The sequence below is a fragment of the Theobroma cacao genome, chromosome 5 (genome assembly GCF_053813885.1).
Source record: "Theobroma cacao isolate CCN51 chromosome 5, ASM5381388v1, whole genome shotgun sequence".
Classification (NCBI taxonomy): domain Eukaryota; kingdom Viridiplantae; phylum Streptophyta; class Magnoliopsida; order Malvales; family Malvaceae; genus Theobroma; species Theobroma cacao.
Genome location: NC_142643.1, coordinates 6017908 through 6042868, shown reverse-complemented (window position 1 = coordinate 6042868; position 24961 = coordinate 6017908). Strand labels below are relative to the sequence as shown.

Here is a 24961-nt window from a genome sequence, read left to right as displayed (position 1 = left end):
GTACTTTGTTAGTAAGGTGAGAATTAATGTAGAGAATGATAAACATTAACGTTTAAGCCTTCATTTTGTGTTTGTCACGTGATACTCATAAACACTAATAAGATGCAAGAAACTTAGACTGCGAGATAAAAATATAAAATGAAGTTTGTTAATATATAAGATAATTAAAAAACTTTTTTCTAAATTTTAAATCTATTAATTTAACAATTTCGCATGTCAACCATTTAACTGAAATTTTTAACTTAACTTGTGAGATATTTAAAAATATTTTTCATAAAAAAGTATCCATAGGGATGTTCATTTTCACATTTTTGGTGTGTGGCATATGGATATGAATATTTTTTCTTTAAATCAAATTAATAAAAATCTATTAGAAATTGGAATAAAGTTAGCAAACCATTGATACAAAGTGAATAAAAGATCCTAAAGTACCTAAACCATAAATCGAAAAATGAGAAGGAAAAAAGAAAAAGGGCAGGAATATAGCGAGATTTACCTGAGGTTGCCACGAGTGCGCCACGGTTCTCCGGTTTATACGGGTCTGATGGCTGCGCGCGTGGAAACCCCTCTCTTCTCTCGTCAAAAAATTTGCACTGAAGAAGCTACAAATAAAATATTCCAAAAATTCAACTACGACTACTACTGCCACTTCGCTAATCCGACGCTTTTACTCTCCGCTTCGAATCTCTCACTCAAACAAAAAAATCCAATCGAATCGAGAAAAATAAATATCAAATTTCTTTTTCATTTTTTTAATTTTCTTTCTCAGTTATTAGGTTGAATGGAGCTGTTAGATGGAAACTTAGAGCTCAAAGAGGTTCAAAAGCTCCAAGGCCACACCGATAGGGTTTGGAGCCTCGCCTGGAATCCCGCCACCACCGCCACCGATGTTCCAGCGGTTTTCGCTTCTTGTAGCGGAGATAAGACCGTTCGAATCTGGGAGCAGAGCCCCTCCACACGTTCCTGGGACTGCAAGGTCCTCCTCTCCCTCTCTTTATTCATTTCTCCTTATTTTTATTTTTCTTTTTCCTTTTGCTGAAAAAATTGCTAGGAGGAAGTGCACTTGATTTCTGCTAGGTCAGCAAATTATAAATTTCAAATTTTGTTGCCCTTTATATTTAACTAACGTAGAAAAAATTTTTGTTGAACTGGTTTGAAATTTATAATTTTACTGATAAATTCATTCGTTCAAAATGGAATTGATTCCACCTCTTATTAAAATTTGTTTCTAAATGTTAGCTTAAGTGATGCTTTGTAGGGATTTATGGTGACTTGGTGGGTGATTTTTTTTTTCCAGGCTGTTTTGGAAGAAACGCACACTAGAACGGTCCGGTCTTGTGCTTGGTCACCTTCTGGGAAATTGTTGGCCACTGCAAGCTTTGATGCTACCACAGCTATATGGGAAAATGTTGGGGGTGACTTTGAATGTGTTTCCACTTTAGAGGTATTATATTATCCCGTCAGTTTTTCTTCATTTATTTGGAGCTTTCAGTCTGTTTTGATGTTACCTGCATGCTGTTTAATAGCAATTCATTAAGAAAAAACATATTTACACTGTGAAATTGTGACTAAAGGGAAATGCTTGACAATGTAGAAAATGGAGTGCAAACAATATCATGCTTCCCACATTCAGCTAGAAGTATTGTCAAATATGGAAAATATTTAGCATTTAGATTTTTTTTTTTGTTAATATATGGTTCATATGTTGATAATATTGGAACCATTAATTTATTTATTTGCTGTGGTGTATAGGGTCATGAAAATGAAGTGAAGAGTCTATGTTGGAATGCATCAGGTTCTCTTCTTGCGACATGTGGGCGAGATAAAACTGTTTGGATTTGGGAAGTGATGCCAGGGAATGAATTTGAGTGTCTTCAAGTTTTGCAAGGCCATACTCAAGATGTGAAAATGGTTCAGTGGCATCCTACTATGGATATTTTGTTTTCTTGTAGTTATGATAACACTGTCAAGGTACTGTATAGGCTAAATGGATCTCTGATCTCTATAACAAGACCAAAAAATCTTTGATCTTTTGATGCTTCTATTATATGCCAACAAGATTAAGAAACGTGATTGAATTTGTGATACATCCACTTTTACTTGTAGGTTTGGTGGTCAGAGGATGCTGATGGTGATTGGAGCTGTGTACAAACTTTAGGTGAATCTAGCAAGTACTATGCCTAAAACTCTTTCTATCTTTGCTGTTTCAGCTCATTTTCTGGTCTATTGTACTGCCTGACATGTAGTCTTTCTTTATATCATCCCATGAAGTAGTCTTGTGATGTCTTTAAAGTTTGCAAGACCTTAAAAATTTTTGTCTACTGGTTTATGAAATTGTCAGACTACTAAAAGCTCTTGTTTCAATAACTTATGGTCAGTGGTCACTCTTCCACCGTTTGGTCACTTTCTTTTAATGCTAAGGGGGACAAATTGGTAACTTGTAGGTATGTATAACAATTTTCTCCTTCCAACCTGCAGTAATTGGAATTATGTTCTTTGCTGATGTATGGCATTGATTAGAAATCTGTTGCAAACAAACAGAACAGTTGTAAGAAGTAGGACTAAAATAAATTGAACTTGTTTTGCAGTGATGATCTTACCCTGAAGATATGGGAAGCAGACATCATAAGGATGCAATCTGGTGATGGTTATGCGCCCTGGTGAGAAATATGCCCCCCCCCCCCCCCCCCCCCCACCTCTCTTTTCCATTAAAACTTTCACATTTGCTAGGTCGTGGTTGTCATATCAGATTTGTAGCCTAGGCTGGTTTGGATATTGGAGGACTTAGATATTTTATTAATGTCATTGAATCTCGTTTTTCCATTTGTTTATAATGTGTAGAACTTTGTTTCCCATCTCCAATAATTTGCTTACACAACTAAAAATCAGAATCAATGATAAAATTTATGGCCTATGATATTCATTGGGAAGCTATTAATGCTCACAATTTGATGTCAAGAAGTTCATTGTTGCCTTGTGAAACTTAGAAGCATAGTGTCGTAGAAGTAGCATTCCTACCAAAGAAGTAACGACCCAATTTCTTTGTGATTAACATGCTTTTTTGATACTTTTGCAGAGCGGGTTGTGAACTGAGCTTATAAGATCTACTTTAATGTTTAGCTTTATTAATCATAACATGTGTCCTGAAGGGATTGAATTTAACTTATTCAGCATATATATATTGTATTGCCTTTCTTTTCTTCTCGTTTATAACCTTTTAATGCATTATGATAATGAGCTTTACTTTTATGGTTGTCCAGGAATCATCTGTGCACTCTTTCAGGTTATCATGATCGAACAGTTTTTTCAGTTCACTGGTCAAGGTAGTGACACAGTATTATCATAGTAACAATTTTCTCCTCAGGGCTTCTAGTGAGCAGTCCTTTCACTCTCTCTCTCTCTCTCTCTCTCTCTCTCTCTCTCTAAATGTTAGATAAGTCTAAATGACAACAGAACTGCTTCTATGTTCTTATGCCGGGCACACCCTAGTGCTTACCCATTTGTTCGTTTTAATTGACCTTTTTTTTTTCCTTAAAAGAAGAAAAATACTGTCCCAAAGAAGGAGCTGAAGGACAGTTAAGTTCCTTGATTTGCATCATCATTACTATTTTCCAGTGATTTTGATGTTTTTAAAAGCTTAAATGTACCAGTCGCATTAGCCATAATCATGATCTTATGGAAACAACTCTTGTGCTGATGGATATTTTCAGTGTATAACAATTAACGCCCTTTCATTAACCATTGCATATACTTACAACTTTCTGTTTTCAAAATTTTAGTAGCAACTTTGTGAAAAACAGGATGACTATGGCCAAAGGAGTCCTATAACAACTCTCTTTCATTTTGAAACTATTTTACGTGGTTAACTGCTTTTGGCTAAATTAGTAAGTATGTTCATTAACAAAGTGTATGTGGCTATTTTAACATAGGACTTGGTTAATCTAAATGGATTGATTTGTTGCCTGTATGGTCGCATGTTAGAAGTTTGAGTGAGGATCATGTAAGAAACAAGTAGCCACTGCCCTCTACTTTTAATATTTATTTTCCATCTGAATAACTTTCTTTTGTTTCAAGTTTTGCATCTGAAATTGGTTGTTCCTGGCTTATGACTGTTACAGGGATGGAATTATTGCAAGTGGAGCAGCTGATGATGCTATACGGTTGTTTGTAGAGAGCAAAGATGGCTTGGTATGTAATTCTTTCACCCTCCCATTGTACATATTTCCATGCAAGCAAGAAACCATGCTTCCATATTAGTTTCCTTCTCCTATCTTTGGCAGAAGGATGGTTCTATAAATTCTAGCTGAAGTATTTGAGCATATTGTCCTGTAGTTCTTGAGTGGATGGTCACCCCTCTGCATTTATACCTTTTAGGTTTGAAGTAGCTATTCAGCAGATTGATCTATTTTGTGGTCTTACTGCAGATGAATGGACCTTCATATCAATTACTATTTAAGAAGGAGAAGGCCCATGACATGGACATAAATTCAGTACAATGGTGCCCTGGGGTAGGATTTCCTTTCTGAAAAATTAATGAGGTTTTTTTTTTTTTTTCCGTGCTTTCATGCGCATGCTCATAAAAGCTGAAATGAATATAAGTCACAAATATAGATAATTTTTTTTTTTGCATGGTAGAGTCTGGTGGTTGGCTTAGTTATTGGGTTCTTTTTGTCTTTTTCTGAACTGATGGCGTAATGATTGATTTGCTAGTATTGCTCAAACCCATGCATTTGAAATGGTGGCAAGGTCATCTAGAAAGGATTCAAAATGCAGACAACTTGTGATTAAATGTACATTTCATTAGCTTTACTGTTCTGGTCTGAGTTTTAGACTATATTTCCCTCAATTGCGCCGTCAATGTTTACTAAGCAGCCCAACAACCACATCGAGCTAGAATTTGCCTAGAATTTCACCTTTTTACTTTTATTACTGCATCTTTCTTTGTTTGTATTCTATAGGATTTTTTTCTTTCAGAGCTGTTGTATTTGGGAGTTAATTGTTAACAGAATCTCGTTGGTAATAGAAGCCAGAATTGCTTGCACTACCCTGTGATTGTTTCTTAAAACGAATTTTCCTTGTGTCTGAACTTTAGCTAACATTTCCATTTTCATTATTGTTGAAACTAACAGGAAAAGCATCTACTTGCTTCTGCAAGTGATGATGGGACGATAAAGCTATGGGAGCTGGCAACTTTGCCCTGATCAAAATTTTGTTAAATTCGTTTCTTTATTCTTCTTTTATAATACCTCTGGGGTTTACATATGTATGATTTCATAAATTTGAATAAGTGATCTTGTAATGGTTGTTGTGGATTTGACGAAGACACAAAGTCAAGAAATCAAATATTATTTGTTAAGGAAAACATGGCTGAAATAATAGTCGAGCAGAATTTGTGTGTATAATTTGTGAGAGAAAAACAAAAAAAAAAAAAGGAAGAAAGAAATGCTCGATTCTAATCTCTCTGCTTGGAGTGAACGAAAGCAGACTTGTAACTTAAAACGATTTTCTCTCGTCCCGTCGGTGAGACGACTCTGTCAGGCAGCCGATGCACGGTGGATACTGGCCGTCTTTTCTGATCTTGGTCACCAATTTTATTAACACAAAATTGGGCATTGAAGAATTTAGGGGAAGAAAAGAGAGAAAGAAAAAACTAATGTGGAAAAAGATAGTAATAGTTTTTGTCAATTGTCACCTTCAGAAATGCCCCAAAGTGACTTGCACCACTCAAACGGTGGAGCCTCGTTGGAAGGTGGGCTGGGTTTTTTCCAAGTTTGGATAATACTGATACTGACCAACCTCACAAATTGCATTTTCTATATATCCTGAATGAGCTGGTACATATCAGATTGATTATTTCTCCCTAATGAAGCAGTAGCAGCTTATCTGAGTAAATAGATGAACGAAAGCAATCTCAACCTTACTTACCTGAGAACTAAATCAAAGCTCATTTTTCGTAACTAAAAAGATTTTACCAGATTCATCATTACATTGCCTACAAAACAAAACAATCTGAAGCAGCAAAATAATCACTCGGGCAAATATCACACGCAAAGAGAGAAAACCAACCATTCGCATGTATTTTTTTTTTTTCAATCTTGATTAGAAAACAAACAAAAGATTTAATAATTAATTAACACCTGTTTTCTATTCTAAATCGGCCAGAATTTGCTGTTCTTCCTTCTTCAATCAAAGCTGCACGAGCTGACATAATCCCACTGGGCACCAAAGAAGCCTCGAATGCAGAACAATCGATCCAATCCTTTAAAAGCTGTTCCTGACCCCATATTTCAGGAATCCAAACCCTGCCTGCCACTTCAATCCTATGCCTCCTCAGTCTCTCCCGTCCATTCTCTTCTTCCAACTCTTGAGCCCTCATTGCTTCTTTTGTTAGGTCGACAACTACTGGAGGCGGAGCTGACGAAGACTGACCCTGTAACGAGCTTCCCTCGTTATTAATTTCTCTACCATTTCTATCACTGTCATATTGGCAGGTTTCCATCTCTGAACTTCCTGTCTCAACATGAACGACGTCGTCAGGCTGCTGATAATCACTTGCCTTGGGTTCTTCCGGAAGCTGGGGATGAGCTTGCTCACCAGGCTGAACGGTATGGTGGGTCATTTTTGTGGGTTCTACGTTCATGAAGTTGAAACGAAAAGCCTTGTTTCTTCTTTGGCTGATATCGTTTTGTTGAAAGAGGAGCGGAGAGGAGAGGAGAGGAGAGGAGAGAAGAGAGGATTACATTTACATGGAGAAATGGAGTTTAGTGTGTGGGGGAATAAAACCAAAGAGAATGGGTGGGGAGTTGGTGTACACGTCATCTCTTTGGAAGTGGGTGTGTTTCTCTCTTGTAGTTGTATGGTAAGTGACAAGTGTACGTGTCTTGTTTCAAGATGGTTATGATTCCATGGTGTGTGGTTTAGTCCCAAGTCTGAATAACACTGAAAAAGGAACGGAAAAAGAGGGTTCAAGAAAGGAGAGAAATTTTGTACATGATTGCTTGGATGGATTTTTGGAAGGATTGTGAGGTTGATGTAGATCTTGGGCTACAAACCTTATGATTTTTGGGATATATTAGCCAATCAGGTTGCCACTTTTGATTTGACGAACTTTAACTAAATATACTATAAATACAAATGAAGAAATAATGTTCTTTTTCATGTAATAAGATTTAGACTCCTTTTGTAGATATTTTGTTTTCTCAGATGCACACCTCAACTACCCTCTCCCCTCTCGAACCTTTTGTTTTGTTTTGGTCCTCACTTTCTTTCTCTTTCTAAAAATTCTCGGCCCCTTTTCTATTTTATTTTATATATATATATATATAAGTAGTGTACACGTGTAAATACATATATGTATATACATTTTTCGACACATTAATTTTGTAGAATATGACCTTCTCCTCTTTGGATACTATGGAGCTTTCTTTAAAATTGAGCAGACACTTGCTTTCATATCAATCTTATTTGAATCTTTCGTTCAATATGCACAACTTCTAATGATTTTTATCGAAAAATATTGTTTTTTTTTGTTGTAATTAAAAATTATAATAAGATATTTAGATGTTTAGTTTGTTGAGTATATATGGTTTTTATTTGCATTATCTATGTTTTGTTTCTGTTATTTTCTTACCCTTTTCTCAGTTCTTATATGGTTTTGGTAGATCTCGTTGATGTTAATTTTAATTGCAAAAATCTTATGGAGTAAGACACATTTTCTTATGATTAATTTAAGAGATTACATAATTTATTTTGATAAAAAAAAGTTTATTGATAATTAATTTATAAAAAAGTACCAAATGTTCAATTATAATGATCAATATCATATGATGCATGATACGTATCATTCAATACGTTATGCTATTAACGAAAAACGATACGAAATAATATGATGTATTATATTTAATTAAGTATAAAAGATATATATAGTATGATACATATAATACGGTACTATATATTTTTTACAAATTTTATTTTATGTACTTATTCAAAACCCATTTTTTTATTTATTTTCTTTTGGATTGAAACATAATACACTATTTTTTATGGATATCAATCTTCAAGATTTAGACTTTACAAAAATAAATAAATAAATCCTTTTTTGATTTCGACATGTTCAAAGCACATATCTTATTTAAAAATATATATTTATTGAATAACATGAGAGTTTAAATTAAAAAACAATTTTGTTCAACTTAAGTCATACAATCTTCAATTTTGTTAATGAATATAATTTTTTATTTTTACATGTATATATATATATGTTATTTTATAAAAAATTTTAAAAATTTTAATTATACGTTACTATATGATACAATACTCAATAGTTAAAAATAAATTTCAACACATAATACGTATATAAATTTAACGATTATAAATTAAGCTCAAGCTGGAGAGAAGGCTAGATAAGGCAACGAAAACAATCATTTTAGTTAGCTATTACTGACGAAATAAGGATTTTTGCCATGAAAAAGAAAGAAATGGAAAAGAGATTCTAATAATAATAATAATAATAATATATAATTGAGTGAACTATAACACTTAAAATAGGCTCCTTTTTATTCCCACTTCATCCATTTTCTTGTCTTTCTGGACAGTGAAGCACTCCCTTCACTTTATCATCTTTCATAATGTTTAGATGTGATCTACAATTTGTGCATTTGTCAAATGCTGGTTTCACATTATTAATAAATTTTCACATAATGTTTAACAAATTTCATGAATTATTTAAAAAATTTAAATAAATGATTATTTTTTTATTACGTTCAATCATATTTTTATATACATACGCAACGCTAACATGCTGAATGAAAATACTATATGATCATATCATATCAATATATCATGTCAGCACCAAACGACATAAAATAATAAATGATATTTCAATTAATAGTAATTAGTTAACTATTAATCACAAGGGACTATTTGATTCAAAATAAAAAGTACATTAAACTTAATTGAATGTAATAAAATAATAAAATTTTATTTAATTTTTTTTTAAGTAGTATGCCTAATATTTTTTTACTTGACACATGTAAATAGAAGGTATAGAGTATAAAAGAGTTAGAATTTATATAATGAATTCTTGTCTCTTATGTAAGGAAATAATTTTTTAACATTTAAACTTTGAAACTTTCAATTAGAATATGCTAAAATTAAATCTAGAAGGGAAAGAACGAAATCTAAGATAAAAGGGCTGATATCTCATTGAATTTATATGTCAAAAAAATTAATATTGATATCATATATTTTAATACTAATATAATATTAATTATTGTTTTATTATCAGTACTGATTAATTAATATTAATAATATAAAACAATAATATCTAATAATAATAGGAATATCATGAATTGAATCCTCTTCCCCAAATTCAAAAAAAAAAAAAAAAAAACTTTAACAACAACAACATTTTATTTTAAAATTTATTATATTATTAAATTTAAAATATTTATTTTTGTATCACATTTTTTAGATTTAATATATATGTAATAAATTGCTTTTTCTAAAAGTTGAGTAAAAAAAAAAAGGTAAAAGTGAATTATGAGTAAAACAAGCTTTAAATGTACTTGAGGAAATTGTTTTCCTTTCCTCAAATATGGAAAACAATTTCCAAAATTTCTTTACGTTTTTCTGTTGACCAAAAACTTTTTGTGTTCCCAAACACCAAAAAATTCAGAAAATAAGTTCCGAGAACATTAGTTACCAAGCTAGCCTTGGTAAATGAAAACATGGATGCGGAGTCACTATGGGCAGTTCTTCTGGACTTCCAGCCCAAGTATAAACTTATTAAAATTGTGGCAAGCACCCCAACAATTTTTGTAATTAAGTGAAGAACCCCATAAGTTTTTGAAAACTGAAAGCTAACGAAGTTGTTTTCGAAAAGTTTTTCACTTTCCTCCCATGAACTTTCAAAAACCACAGGCATTTGTCAATCTCATGCTGAAAGACTCCAAATCCTTAGCAAGAATAGTCCAAAACTTAGCCCAGACAAAACAATTGCACAAAGGAAAACAACTTCATTGTCAGCTAATCTCATCTGGTTATAGACTATGCACTTTTCTAACCAACCATCTTCTCAACATGTACTCAAAATGTGGTCAACTAGACTACTCAATCAAACTGTTCGAGAAAATGTCTCAAAGAAACTTGGTTTCTTGGACTGCTATGGTAACTGGGTTTTCTCAGAATTTATATTACTTGGAAGCAATAACAACCTTTTCCCAAATGAGAATTGCTGGTGAAAATCCGACCCAGTTCGCGTTTTCGAGCGTTATTAAAGCTTGTGCTTCTGTTGGATTGGTTCAGTTTGGGAAGCAAATGCATTGCCTTGCATTGAAATTTGGGTTTGGTTTTGATATTTTTGTTGGTAGCAATTTGGTTGATATGTATTCCAAGTGTGGAGTTATGGTTAATGCTTATAAAGTTTTCCAAGAGATGGAGTGCAAAGATGAGATCTTGTGGACTGCTTTGATTGATGGATATGCTAAGAATGCTCTTTTTGGGGATGCGTTGTTGGCTTATAAGAGTATGGTTAATGAGGGGATTGCTATTGATAAGTTTGTTCTTTGTAGCACTTTGAGTGCTTGTGCAGCATTGAAGGTTTTAAATTTTGGGAAATGTCTTCATTCACTTATAGTGAAGAAGGGGTTGGACTTGGAGATCTCTGTCGGAAATGCTCTTACTGATATGTACTCAAAAGTGGAAGATATGGATAGTGCCTTAAATGTGTTTGGAATTGACTCTGAGTGTAGAAATGTTGTTTCTTGTTCTTCATTGATTGATGGGTATGTCGAGATGGATCGAGTGGAGGACGCTTTAAGTGTTTTTGTTGAGCTGCAAAGACGAGGAATAGAATCTAATGAATTCACTTTCTCAAGTTTGATCAAGGCTTGTGCTAGCCAAGCTTCACTTGAGCAAGGGGCACAGCTTCATGCTCAAGTGATTAAATTCAATTTTGATGGAAACCCTTTTGTTTCTTCGGGTCTTGTAGATATGTACGGAAAATGCGGGTTGCTTGATGATTCTATTCAGGTATTTGATGAGATTGAAAATGCAAATGAAATTGCATGGAACTCAATGTTAGGCGTCTTTGCTCAGCATGGTTTAGGAAAAGATGCCATAGAAATATTTAACAGGATGAAGAATGAAGGAGTGGAACCAAATGCAATAACTTTTGTCAGTCTTTTGAGAGGTTGTAGTCATTCTGGCTTGGTGGAGGAAGGGTTAAGTTTTTTTTATGCCATGGAGAAGAGTTATGGAGTAGTACCTGGAGAAGAGCATTACTCTTGTGTTATTGATTTACTTGCTCGTGCTGGAAAGCTTAAAGAAGCTGAAGATTTTATGAGCAAGATGCCGTTTGAACCAAATGCCTTTGGATGGTGTTCTTTACTTGGAGCTTGCAAGATCCATGGTGATAAGAAGAGAGGTAAAGTTGCTGCAGAAAAGTTGATGCAGCTTGAACCTGCAAATAGTGGAGCTCCTGTTTTGCTTTCAAATATTTATGCTAAGGAGCAGCAATGGGAAGAAGTGAGAACATTAAGGAAGATGATGCAAGATGGTAATGTTAAGAAACTACCAGGTTATAGTTGGGTTAATGTTGGAAACGAAACTCATATTTTTGGTGTTGAAGACTGGTCTCATCATCAAATGAAAGCGATTTATGAGAAGCTTGATGTTCTTTCAGACCAGATAAAGAAGGCTGGATATGTTCCTTGCACAGATTCTATTCCCTTGGATACGGATGTCAGTGTGAAGGAGAAGATACTTAAGCATCACAGTGAGAGGATCGCCATTGCATTTGCACTAATAAGCATGCCAAGTGGGAAGCCAATCATTGTAAAGAAAAATTTAAGGGTGTGTGTGGATTGCCACTCTGCAATTAAGTACATTTCTAAGGTGACTGGAAGAAAAATTATAGTCAGGGACAACAGTAGATTTCATCATTTCTCAGAGGGGTTGTGTTCTTGTGGAGATTTCTGGTAAGGTTTTGACATCTTGAAGTTTTGACAATAAATTCATGCACTTGACCCGCTACTATACTCACCCAGTAATGTGTGAGAGCAGTTGAAATTGAATGATCTTTGCCTCAATGTTTACGAGTAAGATGATTGTTGACGAGGAACCAGATAAAAACAAGAAGTCCTACACAGCAGACTGAGGACAGCAACTCAACCATCGCATAAAGGCTAAAGCACAGCATATTGGAGAAAGGCGACATTTTTTTATTTTCATCAGTCGTTGCTAGGCAGATTTCATTGATTCTTTACTTGGGGATTGATAAGATGCTATCGTGTTTGTATACCTGTACCTGCTGCATCAGATGGGAGTAAACATCTGACATTAGGTAATAGTTTATTGTTCATTATCCTTAATAAAATTGAAAACTACTAGAAATAGAGTGGTAAATATAAACCTTATGGCTAAAATAATTGAAAACTACTACATTAGTATATAGGGAGGGGTAAAGCAACCCATTGGGAGCAAAATAATTGATTTTCTAAGGGAAATATGGAATAGGACGAAGTTAAATTAAGCAGCTCTCTTTGAATGCTATGCCCAGTAGGAGCAAAACAGGTTGGCTTCCGGATAATCTGCAGGTGAGCTTGCTGGAAGCCAAAGGAATATTTAATAACAAATCGTTGGGGGCACTACAAGATCATATTAACAACTGAATAAACACACTGAGAAATCTCATCTTTACTTTCATCACGTCCACTCTGTACAAGCTACTTAAAGTTTTATTCAAATATGCTCTGCCGAAACAAGCTATAACCTAAACTTTGAGAATTTTAATTAACTTATTGAGGAAGTGGGGGCAAAGGTAGTTGATTGCACTGTAAGGGAACAGACTATATAGAAGCAACTACTAACACACTACATTTCTGCTACATTTTCGAACAAGCATTCGCACTAGTAGCCCTAATCAGAAACCAGTAACGAAGAGGACTGTGCAGAACTAAGCAGGGATTTCAGAGTGAGGCCAATAACTACATTGGTCAAGATGCTATGTAGAAAATCATTCAAGCTCTTGGATAGCGTGAACGTCCTTTCTTTTTAAGGAACTCAGGAATCTCCACTGAACCACCTTCACTGAAAGAAGGCCGCCGATTGATTCCAAGACCAATGTCTCCCTGTGCTAGCTGACCTGCCTGCATTTAAACCAGAATCAAGTATAAATTGGTGAGAGAGAGACAGAAAGAGAGAGAGAGAGAGAGAGAAGAGAGTTAAGCAATACCTGGAGTGGCCTCCCTTCACTTTCTTCTTGACGTTTAAATCCCGTGGCAATTAGAGTAATACTTACCTAAATAAAGGCCCAAATGATGTTTGATATTAAATCAATGGTTCAAATTGAGGACAATGAATGTTGCAGCTAGGCATCTTGCTAGTCAGTGAACACATGACCTTGTTTAATTGCCTAAACGAAGAACCAAGAGAGACAACCAGCCTATATGGCTTTCATCATCAATTCAACAGTTCACATTAATGTCAACGTGAATTCTGCATCTAAATTTGGCCTTATTTTACATGCCTCTGTGCATATTTTACCTAACATATCTACAAATCAAGGATTAAATTAGCCTTGGGGAAGCAGAGATGCAATGCCTATGCTAATTTCATTGATAGATATGGCAGAGACACTTTCCTGGTAATCACAAATTAGACACAGGAGAACTAGCTACTAATGTAAACACAATAAAGGCAGGCCTCTCTTATTGGACCAACATGTAGCTAATCCATAAAGTCCATCTGTTGCCAGGTTTTAATCTGACTTTTCAGAATGTTTAATTCATTGAATTGCTGTTAATGCAAATGCTTGATTAAAAGAACAGTTAGATGGCAAGCCTACTCAAAGCTAGGTTGATCAGGATGCAGGTATTTGGAGTCCAAACTTTGGCATGAGTATGTAAAGAACAAACATTAACTTACTTGGCCACTAAGTGATGGGTCTATCACTGCTCCAAATATTAAATTGGCAGTCGGATCCACAAGGTCATATATAACCTCAGCCGCAGCATTAACCTACAGAAAACTCCTAGATGTCAAATGGTGCATATGAGAAGGGAAATAAAATATGGAGGCATATTGTAAAACAAGCAGAGCATTCAACATACTCGAGGTCTCCGGTTTATAATATTTCAGTCAGTGTCGACAATTTCTGGTTATCGGTGTGTGTGTGTGTGTGTGGTGGGGGGGGGGGAGGGGGAGGGGGGGGGGGATATTGACTGTAAGTTGTTGTGAGCAATGTGCTGAATGGCTATTCTGTGGAGAATACAACTCTTGCATGATATCATTGAGAAACACTTGCAGTTCAAGGGCCAATCATGCATCAGGATGGAAAAATATAAAAACACTGTTAAGAACTTGACCGACAGAGGAACATTCATACAATCTTGGCCAAAGATATTGAGAAAGCAATAGGTATACAAGAGCTCAAACGATAATTCAAACGTATGTCTCAAGTAAATTAATGGCTAAAGGGGTGATATTTCCTACAATTGCTTCCCTCTCTAAGGGAATATGCCTATTTATCAGATATGGTGGTGCTGCTCAGCCTGCAATAACTCTTCTCTTACCTGGAAGGGCTGCACTCACATATAACCCACACCTTTGAGAGCCAGATATAGAAAAAGATTAAAGATGGATAAATAGGTAGTAGAGGTAATGTTTACCTGTACATATAGCCAGCTCCATCCCACCCCCTCCCCCCCTCCCAAGACAAACACACACACACTGAGTGAGGGATTTAGAGACAGAGAATTACCTCAAACAAGGTTAAATCACTTCCACCAGTTATGTTCCATACAATTCCAGTAGCCCTTTCTATACCAAGATCTAATAAAGGGGATTGGATAGCATTTAGTGCAGCATCTCTTGCCCTTGTCTTCCCTACAAAGCAGAGAGAAACAATATTAAAATAATAATCAATCTGGGACCAAGTGACTTGGCAATGAAAAGGCAATTTAGGAAATTAAATTGCCAATTAATAAACAAAAAGCATCATGATGAGAAGACATCACGAGCCACATGACATGAAAAAATTTGTTTCTTTCAATATCTAACATCAATACGTACTGCCGATAATGGAAAGAAATGGACAAGCTACCATCACTATTATTTTTGTATGAGGGCAAAAAAAAAAAAAAGTGGTAGAAACTTCATGCATTCAAAGTTGAGGCCGTGCCAAATCCTCTTCTGAGAAAAATAAAGTCCAATCTAGGTCATATTTAGCATCTAAAACACAGGTGAGAAACATGTAACATGATGGTGAGCCAGGCTCTCACAGAAAGATATGAACCAGGAGGTAAAGCTAGAAAAATCTCTATTTTTCATTTTTACACCTGCTATTCTCTCCCCATTTTTTCCTTGCGTTCTTTTGCTCAGTAAAGGTAGGAGAATATGTGTGATGAGACAAACAACCCGAAATTTTGAAGCCTAAAATATAATGCTAAAGATCTCTTTGATTTACCAGTTGCAGTTCCTATCCCCATCAGTGAAGAGCCTGCATTTGCCATTATAGCGCGCACATCAGCAAAATCCACATTCACTAGCCCTGGAATCTGCAATCAGTAAACTTACAACCAATTAGAGTGCAGAAGTATGGTTTGTGCTGCCCAAACCATTACACATAAATGGGTAGTCATGCAAATATACTGATTTTAACAGGCTTAAAGCTCAAACTCTAAGGTTCCATTCCAGAACTCTGGTGTCAATAGATTCGGCAGCACCAATGACCAAATTTATCGGGACTATCTAACACAAATATTTATCACCAATTTAGTCTGCTAACATATAGACCCTGGAACATATAGGTAACCTAAGGATAAAGATCATGCTTGATAATAAATCAGAGTTACCAGAATAAAGGCTCAAGATATTTCACCAAAAAGTGCACCCCCAAGCAGTATATGGATAAAGGGTATATATCAACATACCACTTTTACCACCCAAAGCCCAAGGATCCAAAACTTCATATTGAACAGAAAAAAAAAAAAAAAAAAACCAGCAGCAGCAAACTATTAGCTCAACCTTGCCATCTAATATGCTAGGGCAATAACTAAAGCAAAACTATTTGGGTCCCAAATTTAAGGTGCACAAATGTTCCCATCACCTGAGGATTATAATATATCACAAACACATTCCCACATATTTCTCTTCACATGATCATCAACAAAATTGGAAGGAAATTGGTAATTTTCAAGGACTATATAAGGAGAAAATGATATTACACTTATGTTTCTTTTGTATTAATATTTGGGTTTCAATTCAATCATGAAACCATATAGTTAGATTAGGAGGTTTTCAACAGTTTCTTCAAGATCTCATACCGTAATTATATCAGAAATACCACGAACACCTTGTCGAAGAATATCATCAGCCAGATTAAATGCTTCTGTTACTGGAGTAGACTGGGAAACTGCAGTCAACAACTTGTCATTTGGAATAACAATTAGCGTGTCAACATTTTCTCTCAGAGCTGCAATTCCTTCCTGTGCTTGAACAGCCCTCCTTCTTCCCTCAAAGGAAAAAGGGGTAGTGACAATACCAACAGTTAATATACCCAAGGACTTTGCAACCCCAGCAATTACAGGAGCTCCACCAGTTCCTGTCCCTCCACCCATTCCAGCCTGCAAATGCAAACTTGAAGTCCTAGGTAAAATATAAAAGAACAAGACTAGAAGACAATAAAGCCAAGATGCCACGTGTTAATCCTAATTTTTGACTTAGAAAACACCAAGTGCAACAGTACCAGAACAAAAGGTTTTGCAACTGGCAATTTAAAGAACTAACGTACAAGAGCAAAAATGAATCACAAATTCAATTAGGTCATGAGTCATCAAATACAAGACAAATCAAACTTTAGGAAACAGTAGGACCAGATACATAACAAAAATATTATGGATGTTTAACTTAAATGGCTATTAACACACATCTAATACTCAGAAAGTAATAACAAGTTGAGCTTGCAGTTGGAGATTAAAACATATTTTTTCAACTCCCTGACTGTATAAACTTTTCATGAAACTAATTAGCCATTCAACTGATTGAACAGGTTTTATGAAACAAGAAACCACATGTCAGTAGCTAGATTAGATATGTTTCTCATATCACCAATAAATGTTCACTATCAATAGGCCAATTGAAATATTTTCTTTCACAAATATTCTTGACTCCTAGAGTGATCTAGTTAATGAATAAACAGAAAATAAAACTATTATTCTAGTGCATAGCAAATTTTGCTCGATTTTATGTGTACAGTTTAGATTCAAAAGACACCCATGAAATCAGATAAGTCAGAATATAAGTAATAAACCAAATGCTGTCCAAATGATTAAAATTGTAGATGGATGGCTACTTACTGTAACAAAAACCATATCAGAACCATAAAGAGCCTCTTCTATGGACTCCTTGCTTTCTTTGGCAGCGTTCATGCCAATCTCAGGGTTCCCACCAGCACCAAGACCCCTAGTTAGCTCCTGACCAATTTGCAAACGATGCTCAGGAAAGACAGGTGACATTTTCATGGCTTGAACATCAGTGTTAACAATCCAGAACTCTACACCCTTCATTGCACTCTCTATCATGCGATTAACAGCATTGGACCCACCGCCTCCAACCCCGATAACTTTGATCTTAGCTTCATTATAGTTACTTGAACCAGCCATGTCTCCTAAGCTCTCTGTGACACTTCCACTAGAACTATCCTTCCTTGGATTGGTTACTGTATTGTTCCCTTCACCTCTAAGCATTGAAACTTCAGGGTGCAGATTCAGAAAAGGGTCTTTATTTTGATATGGACTGACACTTTGAGAGTTGGCAGAACATCTAAAATGTGGCATGGTAGACCTTTGGCCAGCACTTGAACACCCACTCTTCCCATCACACGTTTTAAGGCAGCCAACTCTCCCTAAAAGATTATCCATTGACACTCTTCCTCCAAGAACATTAAGTACCCCCATTGGTCTAGCATCTGAAGGTGTAAAATAAGGCGATATAGCAGCCGCCATTTTGAGGGAACCACTAAGGACACAGATTTACTTAAGATACGATACAAGCCAGAGAATTTAGAGTCTCAAAATAGCTTAAATTTCAAGTTGCAATGTCAACTTTCTTTCAGTACCTGCATTAAACACTCAAAAAATAGAAATAAAAACTATATTAAAAAAATATTTAAAAAAAGCCAATTAGCTAAAGTATTATCAGTGTCTTCTTGGCAATATGACCGTACAAATAAAATAAATAAACCTTAAAACTAAATATAAATGCAAAAAGGATATAACTTTCTAAATTCAAGAGCACAAAAACCTAGTAAAATGTGAATTATAACATCAAACAAGTTGCCAAAATACAATCAGAAAAAAAAAATCCAAGACAAAATACCTAAAACGCTTCAACTTTAAAGTTCACAGCAACCAGATTCACAATTCATAACAAAAAAAAAAAAACCCAACCTTGCAGCTAAAAGCCAGAACCAAAATTTTCTTTAAAAAAAGTGTATAAATTAATAAAAAAGCACCAAAATGGAGAGACAATGGCAGCTGGGTCTTCAAGAGAAAGAGAAAAAGAAAACACCTGAGAGACATGCAGAGTCGAAAACACAGAAACAGCAAAGTTCCCCAAAGGCATTTGGGTGCTAAAGCCCAACAAGGACTGGAATGGGAAAGGGATTTTTTGTAGCAGGGCTTGAATCTCTTTTCGGCTTTAGCTATGCGATTTCATTTGTCAGGTTGCTGTTGATAAAAAAAAAAATAGTACTCCAAAATAAAAAAGAAATGAATTTATTTATGGGCAACGGCTACAGGTTAGATTTGTGAATAGTGCCCCTCATCGGCCAGGGACAGGGTTTAAGTGGATAAACCCTTAAAATGCCTGGCCCTTAAAATGCTAAACCCCTTTTTTTGTTCCACTATTTTCCGAGGTTTTCATTGGAGGGAACCCACAAAGAGTTGCGAGCCCAATGTTGTCATGTTGATACATTTTGCGGTCCAGAGAAATGATTAGGACCGTTAAGTGAAGTGGCCCTTTACATTGTCTTTCTCACTGTTGATTGTTGAGAATTTAGTTTTTCCATCTGTTGTTCCAAATTTGGATCTCACGTTGCTCTACACAGCTTATTTTAATTCATATCTTTTTTTTTTTTGTTTGAGGAGAGAGAGAGAGGTAATATAGTAGTAACAAGTAAAATGAGATACACTAAAGTCAGAGAAAAAGATTAAAGTAGTCGTAAAATGTTAAGTGCTTTTGTGACATGAGATAAAGGGATACAAATTAGATAGGAGATAAAGAAAGTGTAGTGATGAAGCACAATGGGGAAGAGCTTAGAGATAGCTTTTAGAGAGAATATAGAGTTTGTTGAATTTCTAATGTGTCCTAAATGAATTGCCAAACTCCTATGTATACACAAAGTAAAAACAGTTTCTTAGGAATAATTGGTTAAAATGTGCTTAATGGACCTCATGGGAAGAGGATGTTTATGAAGAACATGTTTATTATGGAAGAACATCCATTATATAAGAATATGTTTGTCATGGGGATATCATGTTAACTCACTATGTATATTGGGTAGTAGGAGATGTTTTGATTTAATGATATAATGGAGCTCAATGACATTTAACAATAATGTGTCACGTGTTTCTTAAGAATTAGAGAAAAGATAAAGCATTTGTATTTCAATGAAAGATTCAGAGGAAGAACTCTTTACTACCTACACATCTGAGTCATCAAGTCAAACACTCTGAAACATGTGAAATTAACTCATAAACTTGCCACTTGTTTCAAGTTATTATCATTGTTCTTGCGTGACATAGTTCTTTTAAAAAGCAAAACAAACTTCATTAATTGGAAGGAATGAAATTTTCTCTTCCTTTTACAACAAAAAAATAAAAAACCATGAAGATTTGGATAGTATAACACCCTAAAACTCCTTTCAAAATACTTATGCACCCTCTGTCATGAACAAATGAAAAAGAACCCCACCTTTCCCAATACAAGATAATCAAGAAAATTCCAAGACTGACCCCCAATTTACTTACAATCCAACAATCATGTTATTTTCTTTGAACGAAACCTGTAAGTAAAGTAAAAAGCATTAATCTAGGAATGAAGATTAAAGAACTTGGTTGCAATATTAATGAAGATTGAAAAACTGGAAAGCAGAATCAAGTAAAGAAGAAAAGCATGTGCAACTCGCGTTTACAATTAAAAAGAAAAAAAAGACATGTGTACAGTGTTTAAGCTTATTTACTAAAACTCATAATTTTATTTTTACTATTTACTTTTGTTAAATAGGAAGTTAGTTAGTTGCTAACTAACTTTACTAACTTTCTAGCTGTTATTTTTCTTTTATATAAATCTTGCTCTTTAATTTTTCATTTGAGTAATGAAAAGATTTTTCTTTCCATGAAAGTTTCTCTCAAGCTTTCGTGATTTCCCACATGATATCAAAGCCACTAGTACGTGATAGGATTCTTGAATGCAGATCTCTTTCAAAATACTTGAGGTTTTGCAGTTGATTCAATTCATTCTATCTACTGTTTGATTTTTGATTTTTTCTTTGCTTCATCAGTAGATCATGTATTTGACTATATAGATCTAGTTTTGTTTTTGAGACTCTTCTTACAGTTTCTCTTAACTATTCTGGAATCTTATTTGTTGAGATTGAATTGTTGCTTCACTGTTGAGTTTATGGTATTTTCTTTATGGTTGGGAATTCACAAACCATAGAGAATAATTCTCCAAACGCTAAATCTACTAAGTAACATATAGAGAATGCATAATATTCCTATGATGAACATCACACTGATAATCATGGATCGGTTGTAGTGAATCCCAAACTTACTTCCAATAATTACGTAACTTGGAGCATATCTTTTTTACTAGCTTTGTCTATAAAGAATAAGATTGGTTTTCTTGATGGAATGATTCCAAAAATAACCATAGCAGATCCTCCGTTTAACTCATGGACTTGATGTACCAATTTGATAGTGGCATAGCTTTTAGATTCCATCTCATCACTAGTTTTTTGCATGGATAGTGCTTTAGAAATATGAAATTTTTTGAAGCAGAATTTTGTACAACCCGATGAAACACGTGTGTGCAATTTACAATATGCTTTAGGTAATGTGAACCAGGGAACTAAAACTATTGATTCATTTTTCATCGAGTTTAAAGGCATTTGGGAGGAATTGAGAAACTCTAGGTCATTATTACACTGTGAATGTGGTAAATGTAATCCAACTTGTTTCAGTAAGTATTCGAACCAATATTAAAATGATATGGTTTCTAGGTTTCTCAATAGACTTAATGAGTCATTTTCTGCGTTGAGGTCTTAAATAATACCCATGGAACCTCTTCCAAAGCTGGATAAGGCATACAATATGATTTTAAGAGAAGAATCTTAGAAAAGTTTGTTGATACAGTCAAATCTAACTATAAAATCATTTGCCATGATAGCCACTATGGACAACAAGAAGAAAATTATAGCAGATTTAATGTGTAGTCACTGTGGAAAGAAAGGTCGCTATAGGTTAATAAGATTTCCTAAAGATTTCAAGTTTACAAAAGGTAAAGGTAATTTCAAGAAGGCAAAATCGAGTGTTAACAGTGTTTTCGCTAGAAACAATTTTTCTACAGGAAGTTCTATGCAATTTGATCAAGATGATGAAGGTGTTGGTATAAATTTTGTCCTAGATGTCACTTATGTTGGGTGAGGGTTGATCATGCATCAAATACAAATAAAACCTAGCAAAATAAATTTAAAAATTAAATTACGCCTCACCTTATTAAGATCTCTTTTATGCCAAATTGAGTACATAATTAAGTTCTAATAAAACATATATGATCATATCAAGTTTACCTAAATAACAAAGGTTGATGAATCTTTTGTTAAATCACCAAATTAACCTTCAAAAGCTTAACCACCTCAACCCGGTTGTTGCAAACTCAAGCTGTCCAAGGAATCCTTGTGCAGCCTCTAATGGTGATTCACACGAATGAATTAGAAAATTCTTTTTTAAGGATTGGGAGTGCTATGCCTTGACAATGTACTAGCAAAGATGAGTTTCACAAACTCATAATCCACACAACAATTTTAGGGCTGAACACACAAAATAAATTAAGTGAATGAAAAACTATTTCTTTTCACACAAGGAATGGCAAGACAAAAGGAATTCTAATGTGTTGTTGTCTCTCATTTTTTTTGTAGGTTACAGCAAGGTATTTATACCTTGGATTAATTTTAAACCCTAACTACAAAGTTATTTTGAAACTGCCAATTAATTCAATAATTTGATTAAACAATTTAATTAAGTCCTTAAGAAGCTTAGTTAACTTAATTGTTTAATTTAATCAATTAGGCCCAATAACTTAATTAAATAATTTAATTAATTAAGCTTAACAATTTAATTAAACAATTTTAATCAATTAGGCCCAATGACTTAATTAAACAAATTTAATCAATTAGGTCCAATGACTTAATTGTTTAATTTTATTAATTTGGCTCAATGACTTAATTAAACAATTTAATTAATTAGGCCCAATCATTTAATTAAGTAATTTAATTAATTAGGCACAACTTAATTAAATAATTTTAATCAAGTGCTTGAGAAACTCATAACTTCTAATTTGATTAAGTCCAACTTAATCAACTCTCCCATTTTATTTTCAACATTCATTTTAGGTGTGTAACCCATTAGGTTTCTAACATGTTGGTAATGAACTCAACATATAATTCTTAAGTTAAACTTAGAATTAGATAAATTTAAACTACTTTAAATTTATCATTAATCAAGTCAACTACCTAGAGTTCATAGACCAAGACTAGGATCTAGCAATCCATAATAACCATCCAAATGTTAAACGAGTCAAGATGGTTTGACTCAACCTTTCAGTGATTAACTTTTTGTTGTAATTCATTCCCACATCATATATTTCGAAGATGATAAAAGCATGGTGCAATGTCTACTCTTATTGATCTCTATATTTGTTCTTAAAGTTTGATCATCAGCTTTATAAAGACTTATGAAACACCTTTTATAATCTTCAAGTCGCCCTGGCCAAGGACTTCAATAAGTTAATATCAACCAAGAATAGTTAGGATATGTCCCCTGTATCACTTGAGATGATGAATTCTATCTTGACCACTCATTTGCCTTCATATGCTTCATGCTATACCCAAAAGTATCATGTTTTGGCATCTTTGGTTAGGCACCTGTAGAGATAAAATCAAAGCATAGCACTCCACACATAAGACAAGTTAGTGTCTCAAGTCTAGGGAGTATTTACACAATTGACACATGAAAAGTATTGCATAGATACTTGAGTGAAATACCAAATGCACTTCTCATGGCGGATCATGTTCAGTGAACTTGCTTTCATAGGCAAGCACCTACATTCTAGTTCCAAGTATCTTTACACTTTAACTTATGAGATTGGTTACTTACTTCTCAAGTTAGGAACATAGAATGTACCAGTCTCTAGATATCATTGATGTCCAGTCTCAATGATACATTGACCAGGAACATTTAGAGATTACGCTTTGATGCATAAGGATCTCATAATTGCAACCTATTACAGTTCCCTTACAAGACATATTAATCTCATGGACTTCATCCAATTAGACTTATAACTTATTATAATTAATGTCTTATTGATGAAGAAAAATTTTTAATCATTCAACATGAATGATATTGTTGCATGATTGGAATCAAGCTTTAACTAATCCTAATTAGTCACAGGGCTCATCTTAACATCTCCCACTAGCACAAAGCCAATTGCTACCTCTCGTATGTGGATTCAAATTCATCTAGCAATTGTGTCTCTATGTAGACTCGCTTGTGCCTTTTAATGTGGTTAATTGTTTTTATCTATCTTGGAAATGTCTATGCATCACATCATGTCATATTACTATATCTAGATCCAATGAGACCCAGGTTCTATTAGTATGGTTCCATTGTTACATTAACAATGTTCAAAACCCTTTATTAGTTCCATGAACTAACGATCTAAATGTCTTCCTATTTGAGCCTTTTTTAATAGGATGTATATGACTTTATTTATATACATATATAATCCTTTTTGCTCCTTGTGACCATTCTAACTAGACTATGCTGTATGCATCATATGCATGTGTCACTCAGTGTTATGCCATTTGACCCCTTTTTTTTTAAGTCATTGTGCTCCCATTAAATCCAAAATCCTTTGTGAAAGTAATATTCAAACTCTTTTGAATATTCCATGATGTATATGCATCTCAATATATGCTTGGAATCATATTGGTTTGGAAAATCATAATGGGCTTTTTATGTTAGGGAGATATGGACCAAATCATATCGCAATATAAAGTTGCTTTCTTTCTTGAACATTCATCTTTATGTTTTGTTCTTAAGAAAGTTCCATTTTGTATGAATCAATATTCAACCTTTCGATCAATTAAATATAATTCATAATTGATCAAATATCATTGCAAGGATAAACATGAAGCATGGATAATTAAATATGACATAATTATTTCAAATAATTATTCAAACTTGAAACATATAAGCTTCTACATCCAAATGCTAAAGACAAATGTTTCACTAGCCATTCCCATGACAATCATATAATTAATGTTTCGAAAGCATCCAAATAAATTATCCAACATGTCAAGATAAATAGGAGTGTAACCATCCAATGTAGCATTTAATGCTTTAGGTAGTCCATCCATGTGGTCACCTCCTCAGCCAAGATCCTATTCATCTTTATCTTTAGTCCCTGCAATATGTCAAACATATGAGAACCAACTTTGAGGTATCATATACCTTTAATATATAAAGTAGAATTATTTAGCAAATGGTGCTTGAATCAGAAACTTCAATAAGCTTATTTTTTTTGCTCACAATAGTCAGGTACTCTTTGTAATTCCTCTTCCAATGCCTAAGTTTGCCATAATAATGGCAAATATCCTTCTCTTTGTCCTTTTTGACAC

General features: G+C 34.3%; 4 protein-coding genes across 6 annotated transcripts; 2 read left to right on the top strand and 2 right to left on the bottom strand.

Moving 5' to 3' along the window:
- The first annotated feature begins 551 nt into the window (after positions 1 to 551).
- On the top strand, positions 552 to 5362 carry EMB1345 (Transducin/WD40 repeat-like superfamily protein). 2 transcript variants are annotated; one of them, XR_016026356.1, is made up of 10 exons: positions 552 to 976; positions 1298 to 1444; positions 1753 to 1971; positions 2107 to 2171; positions 2379 to 2444; positions 2589 to 2660; positions 3261 to 3323; positions 3930 to 4000; positions 4119 to 4188; positions 4425 to 4485. XR_016026356.1 is itself a non-coding variant. In XM_088806558.1 (10 exons), exons 1-10 carry the CDS (start codon positions 782 to 784, stop codon positions 5199 to 5201), a joined length of 1053 nt encoding a protein of 350 aa, XP_088662684.1. In that variant the 5' UTR covers positions 554 to 781; the 3' UTR covers positions 5202 to 5362. The 2 variants fall into 2 exon arrangements, 1 of the variants encoding a protein (XP_088662684.1); XM_088806558.1 differs by lacking the exon at positions 3930 to 4000 and adding an exon at positions 5130 to 5362 and having other exon boundaries at positions 554 to 976; positions 4425 to 4508.
- Positions 5363 to 6056: 694 nt separating this feature from the next.
- LOC18598233 (uncharacterized) lies at positions 6057 to 6779 on the bottom strand. Its single transcript, XM_007027672.3, has one exon. It carries the CDS (start codon positions 6638 to 6640, stop codon positions 6131 to 6133), a length of 510 nt encoding a protein of 169 aa, XP_007027734.2. The 5' UTR covers positions 6641 to 6779; the 3' UTR covers positions 6057 to 6130.
- A 3027-nt stretch (positions 6780 to 9806) lies between these two features.
- Positions 9807 to 12393, top strand: LOC18598232 (pentatricopeptide repeat-containing protein At4g33170-like). Its single transcript, XM_007027671.3, has one exon. The coding sequence runs from the start codon at positions 9901 to 9903 to the stop codon at positions 11980 to 11982; it is 2082 nt and encodes a 693-aa protein (XP_007027733.3). The 5' UTR covers positions 9807 to 9900; the 3' UTR covers positions 11983 to 12393.
- Positions 12394 to 12672: 279 nt separating this feature from the next.
- FTSZ2-1 (Tubulin/FtsZ family protein) lies at positions 12673 to 18829 on the bottom strand. Of its 2 annotated transcripts, none has more exons than XM_088806563.1 (8): positions 18571 to 18829; positions 17358 to 18130; positions 16326 to 16625; positions 15467 to 15557; positions 14762 to 14886; positions 13927 to 14019; positions 13235 to 13300; positions 12673 to 13148 (listed from the first exon to the last, which is right to left on the bottom strand). In XM_088806563.1, the coding sequence occupies exons 2-8, from the start codon at positions 18003 to 18005 to the stop codon at positions 13020 to 13022; spliced, it is 1452 nt and encodes a 483-aa protein (XP_088662689.1). In that variant the 5' UTR covers positions 18006 to 18130; positions 18571 to 18829; the 3' UTR covers positions 12673 to 13019. The 2 variants fall into 2 exon arrangements, with proteins under 2 accessions (XP_088662689.1, XP_017977266.2); XM_018121777.2 differs by having other exon boundaries at positions 17358 to 18118; positions 18571 to 18828.
- Positions 18830 to 24961: the final 6132 nt, after the last annotated feature.